Source organism: Sapajus apella, unplaced genomic scaffold, assembly GCF_009761245.1.
Source record: "Sapajus apella isolate SASKATOON/1434 unplaced genomic scaffold, GSC_monkey_1.0 scaffold206, whole genome shotgun sequence".
Lineage (NCBI taxonomy): Eukaryota > Metazoa > Chordata > Mammalia > Primates > Cebidae > Sapajus > Sapajus apella.
Window position 1 is genome coordinate 464049 of NW_022437146.1, and position 14943 is coordinate 478991.

A 14943-nucleotide genomic window follows, 5' to 3' on the forward strand; every position below is an offset into this window, starting at 1 on the left:
CAAAAAAAAAAAAAAAAAAAAAAAAAAAAAAAAGAAAAAGAAAACAGTTTAGCTATTCTAGGTACTTTGCATTTCCATACAATTTTAGGATCAGCTTATTAATTTCTACAAAACATGTGCTGTGATTTGCATAGGTACATACCACAAGGAATTTGTATATCAATTTTAAGATAACTGCCACCTTGACAATATTAAACACCAGAATCAAAGGATATGAAAGGACTATCCATTTACCCAGATTTTCTTTCTTTCCTTTTTTCTTTTTTTTGAGATAGGGTCTCACTCTGTTGCCCAGGTGAGAGAGTGCAGTGGCACCACCTGAGCTCACTATAACCTCTGTCTCTTGGGTTCAAATGATCCTCCCACCTCAGCCTCCTGAGTAGTTAGGACCACAGATGCATACCACTACACCCAGCTACTTTTTTTATTTTTTATTTTTTTGTAGAGACAGGGTCCCCCTATGTTTCCCAGGCTGGTTTTAAACCAGCCTGGGAAACAAAGGGGCTCAAGTGATCCTCTGAGCTTGGCCTCCCAAAGTGTTAGACTACAGGTGTGTGCTACCACACCTGGCTGAGATTTTCTTGGATTTCTCTCAATAATGTTTGTAGGTTCAATGTGCAAGTCTTGCATTTCTTTTTAACAAGTTTTTGTTCTTAGACTATTGACAATGAACTCTTCTTAATTTCATGGAATATTTTTGGGCCATTCATGGCTAGCATACAGAAATACAACTGTCTTTTTTGGCTGGGCTCAGTGGCTCACACCTGTAATCCCAGCACTTTGGGAGGCTGAGGCAGGAAAGTCACTTGAGGTCAGGAGTTCGAGACCAGCCTGGCCAACATGGTGAAACCCCATCTCTACTAAAAATACAAAAATTGGTCAGGCATGGTGGTACGCGCCTATAATCCCAGTTACTTGGGAGGCTGAGACAGGAGAATCACTTGAATCCAGGAGGCAGAGGTTGCAGTGAGCTGAGATCATGCCACTGCACTCTAGCCTGGGCAACAGAGCAAGACTCTGTCTCCAAAATAAATAAATAAATAAATAAATACAACTGGATTTTATATAACAACTTAGTATTCTACATCCTTTCTAGACCTGTGTATTAGATCTAGTAGCTTTTTAATAAATTCTATCTGATTTTCTACATACACAATCTGTGAATAATGAGTTTTACTTCTGCCTTTCCAAACCGGACACCTTTTATTTCTTTTCTTCCCTTTTTACAATGGCTAAAATCACAAGAAAAATGTTGAGTAAGCACAATGTTGAATAGAAGTAGTAAGAGCGGACATCCTTGGCTTGTTACTGATCTTAGGGAGAAAGCAGTTAGTCTTTCATCATCAAATATGATGTTAACTGTAGATTTTTCACAGATGATATTTATCAGGCTGAGGATGTTTCCTAATGTGTTGAAAGCTTTTTTTTTTTTTTTTTTAAATCATGACAGATACTGAGATTTTGTCAAATGCTTTTTCTTCACCTACTGAAAATGGTTAGTTGCCTTTTTCATTCATTTTACTGATTTTCAGATGTAAAAAAACCCCATATATCCCATTCCTGGAGTAATGAATCTAATCCATTTTATATGTTACTAGATTTTATTTGCTATACATTTAAAAAAAATTTTTATGCCTACATTCATAAGGGCTGTTGGTATATAGTTTTCATGGATATCTTTGTTTGGCTTTGATATGAAGGTAAAAACTGGCTCCACTGAATAAGTTCAGAAATGTTCTTGATTTTCTGAAAGTTTGTGAAGGATCAGAATTATTTTTTCTTTAAATATTTGATAGACTGCACCAGTAAATTTCATAGGAAGATATTTAATCCCCAATTCAATTTCTTACTTATTATAGGTCTACTCAGATTTGCTTTTTATTGAGTCAGTTTTGACAACCTGTATGTTTTAGGATATATTTTTGTTCATTTCATCTAAGGTGTCTAATTTGTCAGTGTACAGAAAAAAGTAAACATAGCAGGTTTGAACTACTATCCTTCAAAGGGCCTGCTTACAATGTTGGCCCTTGGGTGACATCTGGGAAAACGGATTTGGGGAGGATTACATTACCATAAGAGTGACTCACTGTGAGTATGACTATGTGTTGAGTCCTCCTGGTGAATCACTGAACCTGTGGATGGTCATGGGGGCCCCAGGCATAGTTACCATAAAGTTGTTCACAATATTCCTTTATAATCCTTTAAGTTTCTGTAGAGTTAGTAGTGATGTCCTTTTTTAGTTGTGATTTTGGTAAACTGTCTTCTTTTTTTATTGTCGGTCATTCTATCTAAAGGTTCATCAATTTTATTGATAGTTCCAAGGAACCAACTTTTGGGTTTCATTGACTTTATAACTTTTCTGTCTCATTTATTTCTCCTCTAATCATTATAACTCCTTTGTTCTACTGGTTTGGAGTTTGTTTGTTCCTCTTTTTATAGTTTTTGAAGGCAAAACTTAGTTTATTGATTCTAGAACTTTGTTTATTAACCTAGATATTTAAAGCTATTAATTTTCATCTCAGTACTGCTTTCCTAGCATCCCAAAAATTCTGATGTGTTTTCATTTTCATTTGGTTCAAAATGTTTTCACATTTTCCTTTTGATTTTTTATTGGACCCATGTGTTATTTTAGACATGTGTTGCTTAATTTCAAATACTTGGGAATTTCCCAGATTTTCTTCTTTAGTTGTGGTTGAAGAATATACTTTGTACAATTTCAATCTTTTAAAATATATTCAGACTTGTTTTATAGCCAACCATATGGTCTATCCTGGAGAATGTTCCATGTGTGCTTGAAATGAACGTGTGCTCCAGTCAGTATGTAGAATGTGCTACATACATTGGCTAGGTCAAGTTGGTTAATGGTGTTGGTCAAGTTTTCTATATGCTTGCTAATTTTCTATCTGGCTATTCTATCAATTACTAAGAGTAGAGTGCTAAAAATCTCCAACTCTAATGGTTGAAATGTCTGTTTCTCCTTCCCATTCTGTCAGTTTTTGCTTTGTATATCTTTGAATCTGATATTATGTTGGTGTATCTGATGCTGTCCCACAATGATCTGAGGCTCTGTTCATTTTCCTTCAATTGATTCTTCCCTATACTATTTTTTATCTGCCGTTGAAGTCCTCTAGTGAATTTTTCATTTCCAAAATTATACTCTCCAATTTCAGAATGTCTATGTGTCTCTTTTAAATAATTTTTATGTTCTTTACTGAGAATCTCTATTTGTTGACTCACTGCTACCACTCATTATTGTCATACTTTAATTTTTTAAATAGTTTCCTTTAGTCTTTGAACATATTTATATTCATTGCTTTGAAGTTTTTCTCTGCTAAATCCATTATCTAGAGACATTCACGGAAAGTTTCTATAGACTTTTGTTTTCCTGAATGAGTCACACATCTCTATATTTTGCATGTCTTACAATCTGTTGAAAAGTGAACATTTTAGACAACATATTGTAGCAACTCTGGATTCGGATATTTTCCCCCTTAAAGTTGGTGGTGTTGCCTTTTCTGCTTGTTCACTTTTATTTAGTAACAGACTGGGTTAAACACATGAAATCTATTTTCACTGTGGCATGCAACCAGAATGTCTCCACTTAATTTGTTACTGTTCTATGTTCTTTTCCCCACTTCTTTTTAGTAAGACTGGTTTCCTAGGAACTGCCCAGTCACTGGCTTTCCTCTCCTAGCCTGCCTCTGTGAAGACAATGACACTGGATACTGTGTCAGTCACCACTGCAAACAGAAACAGCTCTTTCCATCACACAGAGCAAACTGCCAGTCCTTGCAGCCTGTTCCACACTGGCAGGAACTCCACGCAGCATAGCTTGGGGAGTTTGGGAAGCAGCACCCTGCTAAACCACAAATTTCCATTGTTCTTACCTGAACTCTGGCAGTTTTTCAAAGCATAAATGTGTCTCAGATTACTGTCCCTTCACAGACATCCAGAACACTGAAATGGCTGTTTTGTCAATTTTGTCCAGTTTTATAGTTGCTTTTTTGGAAAAGGATTCGCTGATCTCTTCACTTGGTCTTAACCAGAAGTGCTACCCCTACTGCTCTATTATATTTAAGCTTGCTTTATAAATATTTCACAAAGTTTTTCTCTAATGATTATTTTGAAGTATTTCAAATAAGCAAAATTAGAGAGAATATAATAAACATGTCTGCCCACACACTCAGCTTAAGAAATGAAACATTATAGATATGTTTACTTCTCTCTGATCCTATTTCCTTTCTTCCCTCTCCAGAGAGAACCATTATCCTAAATTTTCTTAATCTTATGTATGTTTTTCTTCGTTTATACCTATATACAGGCTCTTAAATTACTTAATTAAAATGACATTTTAATTTTATTCAAATTATATCTAACTATAAATATTCTTCTATAACTTACTGTGTCTGGGAGACTTACTCATGTAAATACATGTAGCTTTAATGTATTGACAGTTAACTGCTGCATAAACATGCCATAATTAATCCAGTCTTCTATGACTGACACATGTGTTTTCAATAATCTGTTGTTACAATGCTGTAATGAATACTCTCATACATGTCATCCACGCACATGTGCAAGAGTAACAAGGGTGTAAAGAAGGAAAGACAGAGAGGCTATCAGTGCTTGTGTAAGTACATGAAATCTGTCCACCGGCTCCCCCATGGTTGGAGGTGAAATGTGGGAGAAGGGCAAACAGTGGTTGTGCTCTACCATAGGGATTCATGGCCTTCCACAGAGTCTAGATTTAGAGTCATAGGATGCCTTACAGGAGGCTTCTATACTCCAACCCTGACATAGGAGGCAACTTGGCCTATGTCACAGAGCATGTCAGTGGAAAATCTGGGACTAAAACCTAGGTTTCCTTTCTTTACTGTCTTCTTTCTCCAAGAAAGATCTGTAGACCAGCAACATTAGTGACACCTAGAAACTTGTTAATAATAAAGACTCTTGGGCCATATTTCAGACTTACTGAATCAGAATTTGCATTTTAGCAAGATTCAGAGATGCACGTTAAAGTTTTAAAGTTTGAAAAATACTCTGGAGTATGTATCTAGGAGCAAAATTACTTGATCACAGTGTGCAGTCTTTAATTACACCAGACAATGCCAAATTTTTCTAAGTATTGTACCAATTTACCCAATTTACTTTACCACATTATTCTGTCTATGAATCTAATCACAACATAAAGCCATTTCCCATTGCTCTTATGTACACCTCCACTGTTTGCCTTACAAAGCTTCCATTTCCTAAGAATATATCCTCAAACTATACCTCTGCATTTCTTTAATTTGTGCTGTTAAACACTAATCTGTGATAAAAAGTTACATGGTCAAATAGGTTTGGAGAACACTAGATTAATCAAAATAAAACAGGTTTTTTTGTTTGTTTTTTGGAGACAGGTTCTAACTCTGTTGCCCAGGATGTAGTGCAGTGGTGCAATCACAGCTCACTGTAGTCTCAACTTCCCCCCAGGTTCAGGCAATCCTCCCACCTAAGCCTCCCAAGTAGCTAGGACTACAGGCATGCATCATCACACCCAGCTAATTTTTCTATTTTTTGTAGAGAAGGGGTCTCCCTATGTTGCCCAGGCTGGTCTTAAACTCCTGGGCTCAACCAGTACAACTACATTAGCTTCCCCAGGCTTAGGGAGCCATGATCGTACCACTGCAATGCATCCTGGGCAACAGAGTTAGACCCTGTCTCCCACTACAAAAAAAAAAGACGGTACCTGTTTTATTTTGATTAACCAAGTAGTTCCCGAAGTGCTTCCACTATAGGTGTGAGCCACTGTGCCCAGCCCAAACAGGTTCTTAACAGGCTCTTTAAGACTTCTCAGAAACCCAAAAACGTTAATGAGTAGTAGGGGCCTCTAAATGTGGAATACATTTCAAGCATTTTCTGAAACTTACTGTTTCCCCATGAGTCCTCTAGAAACATATCTAAACAAACTAACATTTCAAAGAACACAGATGGGAAATGCTACAATGATACAGGCTTCCCACCGTTTTTAAATACTAGTAATTAAATTTTTTTTTTTAAGATTTCAATTCCCTCTTATAATTCCCATATCTTCTCATACTTTTATTAAAAGACTCTCATTCTAGCTACTTCTCTGTGGTTTCATGTAAGTAAAACAACATTAATAAGACAAAAAATACATTTTTTTCAGTTGGATTTCTCCCTATTAATTTTTCTTCATGTTTTAAGTAAAGAAAAAATCAGCATGGAATGAAGCTACATCAGGCCCAAATTTCTAAATAGTTTTTCTTCCCTCTGGTACAACTGAGGAAAGCAAACCAGCACCTGCTCTGAAACCTAGCAGAAAAACTACCGTCCCCTATTTCCACATAGACGTTCGCTAAATTAAACTGGCCCTTAATTTTCTTTTGGCTTCCTTGAATAAATTAAAAGTTACACGACTCCAATGATCTCTGGATAGTGAAAAATCACACATTCTATTTTATTCTTTGTGCTTTTCTTTAGTTTCAGTTTTTCTACACTAAGCATGTGTTACTTTTGCAATTGGAAAAACTATACCTTTTTTTTTTTTGGAGACAAAGTCTTGCTCTGTTGCCCAGGCTGGAGTGCAGTGATGTGATCTTGGCTCACTGCAACCTCCGCCTCCCGGGCTCAAGCAATTCTCCTGCCTCGGCCTCAGTAGCTGGCATTACAGATACCCACCACCGCACCCAGCTAATTTTTGTATTTTTAGTAGAAAGAGGGTTTTACCATGTTGGCCAGGCTGGTCTTCAACTCCTGACCTCAAGTGATCTGTCCCCCTTGGCATCCCAAAGTATATCTTACTTCTAAAAGGCTTAGGTTTGAAAGAAAGAAAGTCAGAGAACATTAAAGTTTAATCCATCTGCACTATTCTATCAAGATGTGCAGAGAAGTACCAATGACTCTCAATTAAGGTGGGCAAGTCTTTGCAAGAAACTTGCTAAAAATAATAATATAAAAATTACATGATGAAAAGTTAGTTCTTTAAGTCAAACTCTAAAATTCTCCTGAATGCAAACTAAATTTCATCTAATTTCAACGTAAAGAGACAGAGTGGTGAAACTAACAGAACATCAACAAAACTGGGGTGTGAGCCCTCTTCTGCTGGCCCTTAATTGTTTCAGGCCCCCTCCTGGTCTATAAGATGGGAGAGAGCCTACAACACACACAATTATTGTAAAGACTGTCTATAAAGATACATAAAAAGCTCATAGCACAGCGCCTGACATTTATATAGTAAGTGCTCAATAAACTGCAACTACTGCTATTAAAACAATTAGAACTATCCTAAGTGCTTCCACAAGAAATAAAGAAGCATTGTTACTACTGTAATTGTATTAATTACTAAGTTAGTTTCAATATTTAACCTGATAAAATAAACAGAATCCTTCCCAGAGAGGTAATCCTTGAGAATCCATGACATAACCTGGGTGAATTCTTCCAAATTAAATACATTATTTGTCAAACCTATTAAGCAAAATGTAGAAATGCAAAACAACTAAGGATTTAATCACAGCCCGTTATTTAATATGTCCAAGTTTTACACACTGCTATCATCATTACTTATGAAAAAGAAGAAATTCAACGATGGGAAGAAAACATGCATCTCAACAAACAGATGGCAATACTAACAGGGTTATGCTGAAAATTACATGGCTTCAGCAGAGAGAGAATGCTTACCTATAAAGCAATGATTTCTAAGAAGAAAAACAAAATCTACAACCCCCTTGTTTTGTTTACCTGGATGAGTCATGGTAACTGGCTCCTCTTTGGATTTATTATTGTAGATGACCACAGCAACTGCATTGTGGAAAGCAGCCCGTGATATTTTCTCTTTAAATGTGCAGTTTCCCCTCTGCAGCAAGGCAATCCACTGTTTGATATTAGGAGGGACAAAGAACCGTGTTTGTGGATCACAGCCCAGATGATCAGCAACTGAAAAGAAAAATAAATACACACATTAAAGATAAATAGAACTGACCAAGTCTTTATCCAAGTGTCAAATGCTTTCTGAATACCACACAGAGCTAAAGCCTGTCAAGCAGCTCGCTGCCAGGAGTGCTATGAATAAATCCACAAACAACAGTACAATGAGTCTGTATCAGTATCCATAGGGAGGGATGCTCCATTGAACTGTTACCTCTAATGCAAATTAAAACAATGAAAATTTCCTAACTTTGCAGATTGACAAAAAAATTAAAAAAGACTGATAATATCTAGTACAAGGCGGTCAAGAGAGGAAGAAGAAAAGGCAATGTTAGTTCTCTTCTGTGTTAGAAGAGAACCCCAGAAACCCAGGTGGCTGATCTAACCCTGACTTTTGCTCGTTCATGTACTTGTCTTAGCCTCTCCACACATACCCCACCACCATTACCCGGCCCAGTGAGAAAACAGGAGACTTAACTGGGGCCCAATGAGAAGCCAAAGTAATCCTTGATTTAGTTACTAAGTGATCCTGTTGAAATTCAAGCATGTTTGAGCAAATTTCTTCATAAATGTCTAAGTTTGGTTTTGGCTTATATTTGAAAGTTGAAGTAGTTAAAATAACATCTAAGTAGAATAAATGTATTATTCCTCCAATTTATATTAGCAAAAATCACTCCACAACTCTACGTCAAGATACACTTACTGTATCTATCTAACAGGTTACAAGAAGACACTAAGAATGTTAGTACTACAAACTACATGGCCATTGTTCTAGATTTTTTGGGATAGTTTATTTAAAATACTCATAAGTACATTTAAATCTGTCAGAGTTAAGCTCTTCAATTTTTTACTCTGCACATATGGCCATCATGGTTCTGGCATTCTCTGCAAATCTTAAGAAGCCCCCGACTGCTCTTCCCACTCCCATTTTCACATTTATAACAGGTTCGGATGAGAGAGAAGGGCAGTCTAGAAGGGGAAACAAGTTACTAAGGTAGAGTCTGAAGACTGCTGGCACACAGTGGCAGAGGGTGCCAGCCCTGTGCCCTGAGTCAGCCCTGCCAGTCCTGTGTGCCAGGGAGGAAGCAAGAAAAGGGAACACAGTACATGGATCCAAGAGGGTGATGCCAAAGTAAATAAATCATAAAAACAAGGCGAGGTGTGGTGGCTCACACCCGTTAATCCCAACAGTTTGGGCGGCCAAGGTAGGTGGATTGCTTGAGCCTGGGAGTTTGAGACAAGCCTAGGTAACGCAGAGAAACAAAAAATACAAAAAATTAGCTGGGTGTGGTGGAGTGCATCTGTATTCCCAGCTACTGGGGAGGCTGAGGTGGGAGGATTGCTTGAGCCATGAGCGCACCACTGAACTCCAGCCTGCCTGACAGAACAAGACCCTGTCTCAAAAAAAAAAAATTAAAAAATTAAGTATTAATCAAGTATAATTGTAGTAAAGAGATGACACCAGCGGGAAAATGTGAGATTTCCACACACCTGGAAGCACATGCTTAGCAAAGGAAACTAAATGCTTACACTACTTAAACTGTAAAATGTAAAGATGTCACTAATTTCAGAGAAATATTACATCTATCATCCCCACATAAATATCTTTCTCCAAATTTTTTTATAATTATTATGGTGAGAGACTGCAACAAGAGTATATTTGCTACCAGAGGTCTCCTAATAAATGAAGTGGAAGATGAATGTTTTCACGGTCTTTCATGGTTGATATTGTTCTTTCATGATTGACATTGTAATATAACCATCACCTACCCTTTTCCTTAAAAGGTTTCTTCCCTCTGAAACTTTAACCCTTCCTCAATCAAATTAAACAGGGGGATAGAAACCTATGCCATGATTTTAGGAGTCAACTATTGAAAGACACATTCGATGTATTATAAAACTTTAAAATCCTGAAACAGATTGTTTACTTTCCGCACTATCTGTTTCACTGATAATTATGCTGTTTAAAATAAAAGCAGTTTAGCAATCCGTTACAATAATCTCCTGTCTTACCAAAATGTCTAATACTGTATCCAAACAGGGAATAACCAAAGAACTGGTTTTAGATGTTTTGTTTGTTGTTTTTCAAAACATACTGCTGCACAAACCCTGGAAGAAAATGCAAAATCAAGAATATCTAAAAACATGTACACACTTGCCTTCTGTGCAACATTTAAGCATTTGTCTGTGACTTACCTCTTTCTCCCTGGGGTCTCACATACATGTAGAATGTAGTAAAGAGGAAACACCATAGCTATGGAATCAGCAAGACCTGTGCTCCAAGTTCTAGATCAACTGAGATCAACTGCTTACTAGCTGTGTAACTGTCACAGGTTACTGAAATTCTCCCATCTTTAATTTTTACTTATTTATAAAGATTGAGATGTTCTGTTCTTTTTTTTTTTTTTTTTATGGTGAAAAGATATACATATATTTAGAATTAGCCAGCTGGACTCAGTTTAGATGATCCCAATTTTGTTGGCAACATCCAAAGCATCGTAATCAGGAGCCAGTCGAACATATGCCTTCTTCTCTCCATCAGGCCGAATCAGGGTGTTGACCTTGGCTACATCAATGTCATAGAGCTTCTTCACAGCCTGTTTGATCTGGTGCTTGTTGGCTTTAACATCCACAATGAACACAAGTGTGTTGTTGCCTTCTATCCTCTTCATGGCAGACTCAGTGGTCAGCGGAAACTTGATGATAGCATAGTGGTCCAGTTTGTTTCTCCTAGAGGTGCTCTTCCGAGGATATTTGGGCTGCCTCCGGAGTCGCAGTGTCTTGGGCCGCCGGAAGGTGGGTGACGTGCGGATCTTCTTTTTTTTTGTGGCTGTGGACACCTTTCAACACTGCCTTCTTGGCCTTTAAAGCCTTCGCTTTGGCTTCGGCTTTAGGAGGGGCAGGAGCTTCCTTCTTCGCTTTCGGCGCCATCTTGTGAAAAATGAGATGTTCTTATCTCATAGAGTTTTACATGTGAAAAAGTAATTCATTCTGGTCAGGCATGGTGGCTCACACCTGTAATCCCAACACTTTGGAGGCCAAGGTGGGAAGATCACTCAAAGCCAGGAGTTCAACACTAGCATGGGCACATAGCAGGACCCTCATCTCTACACAAACAAAAAATTAAAAAATTAGCCAGGCATGATGGCACACACCTGTAGACCCAGCTACTGAGGAGGCTGAGATGGGAGGATGGCTTGAGCCCTGGAATTCAAGGTTACAGTGAGCTATGATTGTTCTACTGCACTCCAGCTTGGGTGACAGAGCAATACTCTATCTCTAAAAAATAATAATTCCTTCATTCTTGAATGCTTAAAAAACAAAAAAAAAACCTCTTTCCTTTTGTTTCACTAACATTCATCCTATGCTGTCTTGGTGATCCAGTTTGGTGCCTTTGGGAGTTTCTGTGCCAAAATATGTGAGCTTCCCCAAGCTCAGCAGCACCCCACAACCCACGGCTTTTAGTAACCACCACTCACAGATCCCACGCCTCATCCTCTTTATCTCTTTCCTTTTGACAGTGTCACAGTCCGCTCAGAAGACAGCAGTTCAGTAATACTCACAAAAAGGAATAAAAAGACACAGCATGGGGTGCAATCACGGAGCAAAATTTATCAAACGTACTGCAGGGGGGCTTTAAAAAACTCTCCTAAAGGAATCTCTACCCACTGAGAACAGATTCTATGAACAACTGCATGATCAAAACAAAATCCAACAACAGCCTATATAAGCAAAAGAACATTCCTGTTTCCCAAAATTCATCTAATCATCATCCATAAAAGGTCTCAGAAAACATTTATATTGGTAATACAATACACAATAAGCAAGAATAAGTAGAAATTTTCTGTTTAAAAAAATGGTATTTATTATCCAGAAGAAAAGAAGAGATTTTCATAATCAGGAACTGAATACTGTAGTATACTCATTTTACCTAGTTATTCCCTCCTGTAATTAAGAAAATATGAATAATTAAAACAACAGCTCTATACAAACTTTCCAAGAAGACTGATGATTATGGTTAAGTAGTATTACTTCAAAATTTAATACCAGTTGTTTACACTTGAGCAATTTATTAATAAAGTGAAGACATATTATGGCGTAAAATGTCTATGTAATTATGAGCCTTTAAAATTTGTCAATAGCAATTCTGCTCAAATTCAGAATAAATGTACTTCTGATTTTCTTACCTGCCAAATTTTATAAGAGGGTACTACCTCTCAATTATTTGCATTTATTAGTTATACAGCCGGGAAAAACTTATTAGAGGTTTTGATAAAAATTTCAAGACAGATAATACAAAATATTCTACTATAGAACTTAATTTTTTTTCCTACAGGGCTTTTCCTGCTGAGTCCTAAAATATTAAAAGTAATGAGACTTATTCACCTCTTGACAGGAACCAAATAATTATGGGATCCTCATCTCAATGAACAGTAACTAAGTGCATAACAACATGCTAAGTACCAAAGAGAGAAACAATGGAGGAAATGCCTTGCTCTTCACTCTTAAAGAGCCTCCACATTTACTGAGGCATCATAATTGGCAACAGCACAGAAGCCGATGTTAGAGGGTGCCAACGCAAAGTGCGCTTAGAGACTGAAGGAGGGAGGAGGGCAGGACGATGATCAAGGTTCAGTGTGAGCTGGAGCATACATGAAACCCCTGAAACTTGCCCAGGCAGGAAGGAGGTGGGTACATAAGTTGCCAGCATAAAAACAGAACAAAGACTTAAACTCTTCTCTTGAACTCTTGCAAAAAAAGTAAGACGATATGCAACAGAACCTTCAACATTATACAAATTTAAGAAGATCAAGTTCGGAAAAGATCTCATCTGTAATGAGAGAAGGGGAAGAATATTCACGTAGGAATAATATGTATTTAAAGAGCTGTATGAATGAAATCTCTCTTCCACACCCCACCAGTCGGAAACTCCTCCACTTTGATTCATTTGATTTGGTAAAACCTCATTTCTTAGAAATGTAAACCCGTCACATAAGAAGCACTCACCATGTTATGGTATAGGCTAATGGTTTCCTTCCTATACCGGAGAATTATCAGTCTACTGCAGGTTGTAACTCTTTTAAGGCTGGGGCAGAAGTGAGAGCCTTAGGGAAGTCTTTTTCTGCAGTGATGGTCAAAACAGGTAGCCACATAGCACAGCTGCAAAGATGTGCCTCTCTCTCTCAGAGCCTGTGTGTGTCACTATATCCTCCTGAAATGTCAGTCTCACCATCTTCTGAGCCTCAGGATTCTGCCAAAATTTCTTCCCCAGAATGCCTTCCCAGCCTCCTAAGACTGAGTTGGTGCTTTTTTTGAAGTTGCCATGGTACCCTCAGGTTACATCCATCTCGGTATTTATCATACTGTATCAGTAACTGGCTGTTTACTTCTAAGGTTTTCCTTTTGGAATGTGAGGTCTAGCATCTCCTGTGAATATGTCTGGCACATAGTAGATGTTTAACATACTCAATGAAGGAAAGGGGGGAAAATGACAGAAAAATTAAGCCAAAAGTGACATTAAAAAAAGTTTGTGGCAAACAACTCTCTGTTTCATGTGGTAATATCCTGACTATGGTAACGTTCTATCTGTTCTTCCTACAAAAGAGGTAAAAATAAAAATGAGACTAATTAGTTATCACAGATTTAGATTCCTCCATTGTCAGCTACGGTCTAGCTGCTTTCCTATTCCTAAATTAGATTATAATCTCTTTATTCCTTAATTTTCCTACTTCAATACTAGCTTTCCTTATTTTCCTTTTGTTAAATTCTAATTTTATGATTCAAAGAAAAATATAATTCATAATTTCTGTTATCAATTTCTTAATTTTATTTTTAATGGCAGCTACTGGACTTGGGTAGAGCTTTCATTCTGTTTATCCACTATCATGAATATAACTTATCTTACTGTTTCTACACTTTCACTTAAAGCTAACATTTCTTTTTATTTCTTTTTATTACTTAGCTTCATGGAGCTAAGTCTTACTGAAAATGTTTTTTCCTGGCTGGGCGCAGCAGCTCACACCTGTAATTACAGCACTTTGGGAGGCCGAGGCAGGTGGATCACCTGAGGTGGGGAGTTTGAGCCCAGCCTGACCAACATGCAGAAAGCCCGTCCGTCTCTATTAAAAACACAAAATTAGCTGGGTGTGGTGATGCATGCCTGTAATCCCAGCTACTCAGGAGGCTGAAGCAGGAGAATCGCTTGAACCTGAGAGGCAGAGGTTGCAGCGAGCAGAGATCGTGCCATTGCACTCCAGCCTAGGCAACAACAGTAGCGAAACTCTGTCTCAAAAAAAAAAGAAAGAAAATGTTTTCTTCTTCCTTTTCTCTTGATTTTCTGTTACCTTATTTGTAAGTCTCTATTTTCTCTTAACCTTGCATTTACATACTTTATTCCTAATTTTTTCTTATCCTTTCCCTTCCCCTCCCCTTCCCTGTCTACTTCTGGGTCCTGCCTATTCTACTTCTGGATCCCTCCATTTTTTTTTTTTTTTTAAAGACAGGATCTTGCTCTGTTGCCAGCCATCCTCCCACCTCAGCCTCTTGAGCAGTTGGAACTACAGGCGTATGTCACCAAGCCTGGCCAATTTTTGTATTTTTTGTAGAGACAGGGTCTCAGCATGTTGCCCAGGTTAGTCTCAAACTCCTGGCTTCAAGTGATCCTCCTGCCTCAGCTTCCAAAGTGCTAGGACTACAACAAGCATGAGTGAGCCACTGCAACCAGCTCTATTTCTTCCTGGGAACCGTATGTTAACAACCATTCCCTCTTTTTCTCTTCCCTCTCATTTAAACTTGATGGTTTCTTCCATCTTAAAAACAAATGAGAAAAAACACATATCTCTACAGACCCCTCTACTGCCATTCTTTTCAAGAGCCATCTGCACCTGCTATTCCCATGTCCTCAGTGTCTACTCATTCCTCAGCACATTTTAATTTTCATTCTTCTGCATCCAACCACTCCACTAGAACTGCTCTGACTAAAAGAGACCAATAAGCTCACGCTGCTAAATCCCA

At 37.9% G+C, this 14943-nt stretch overlaps 1 protein-coding gene, 2 long non-coding RNA genes and 1 pseudogene across 5 annotated transcripts in view; 1 reads left to right on the forward strand and 3 right to left on the reverse strand.

Moving 5' to 3' along the window:
* Positions 1–14943, reverse strand: part of RNF130 (ring finger protein 130) — a 173737-nt gene that overhangs the window by 127652 nt on the left and 31142 nt on the right. For all 3 annotated transcript variants that reach the window (XM_032270237.1, XM_032270236.1, XM_032270238.1), the window contains exon 2: positions 7744–7938. In XM_032270237.1, coding sequence (XP_032126128.1) covers positions 7744–7938 — 195 coding nt within the window. The remainder of the gene's footprint in view (positions 1–7743; positions 7939–14943) is intronic.
* LOC116544123 lies at positions 1421–6576 on the reverse strand. Its single transcript, XR_004265824.1, has 2 exons — positions 6541–6576; positions 1421–4873 (listed from the first exon to the last, which is right to left on the reverse strand). It is a non-coding gene; the product is annotated as an uncharacterized LOC116544123 (long non-coding RNA).
* LOC116544125 lies at positions 4411–13989 on the forward strand. Its single transcript, XR_004265826.1, has 3 exons — positions 4411–4423; positions 8099–8101; positions 13791–13989. It is a non-coding gene; the product is annotated as an uncharacterized LOC116544125 (long non-coding RNA).
* LOC116544116 lies at positions 10389–10992 on the reverse strand (annotated as a pseudogene).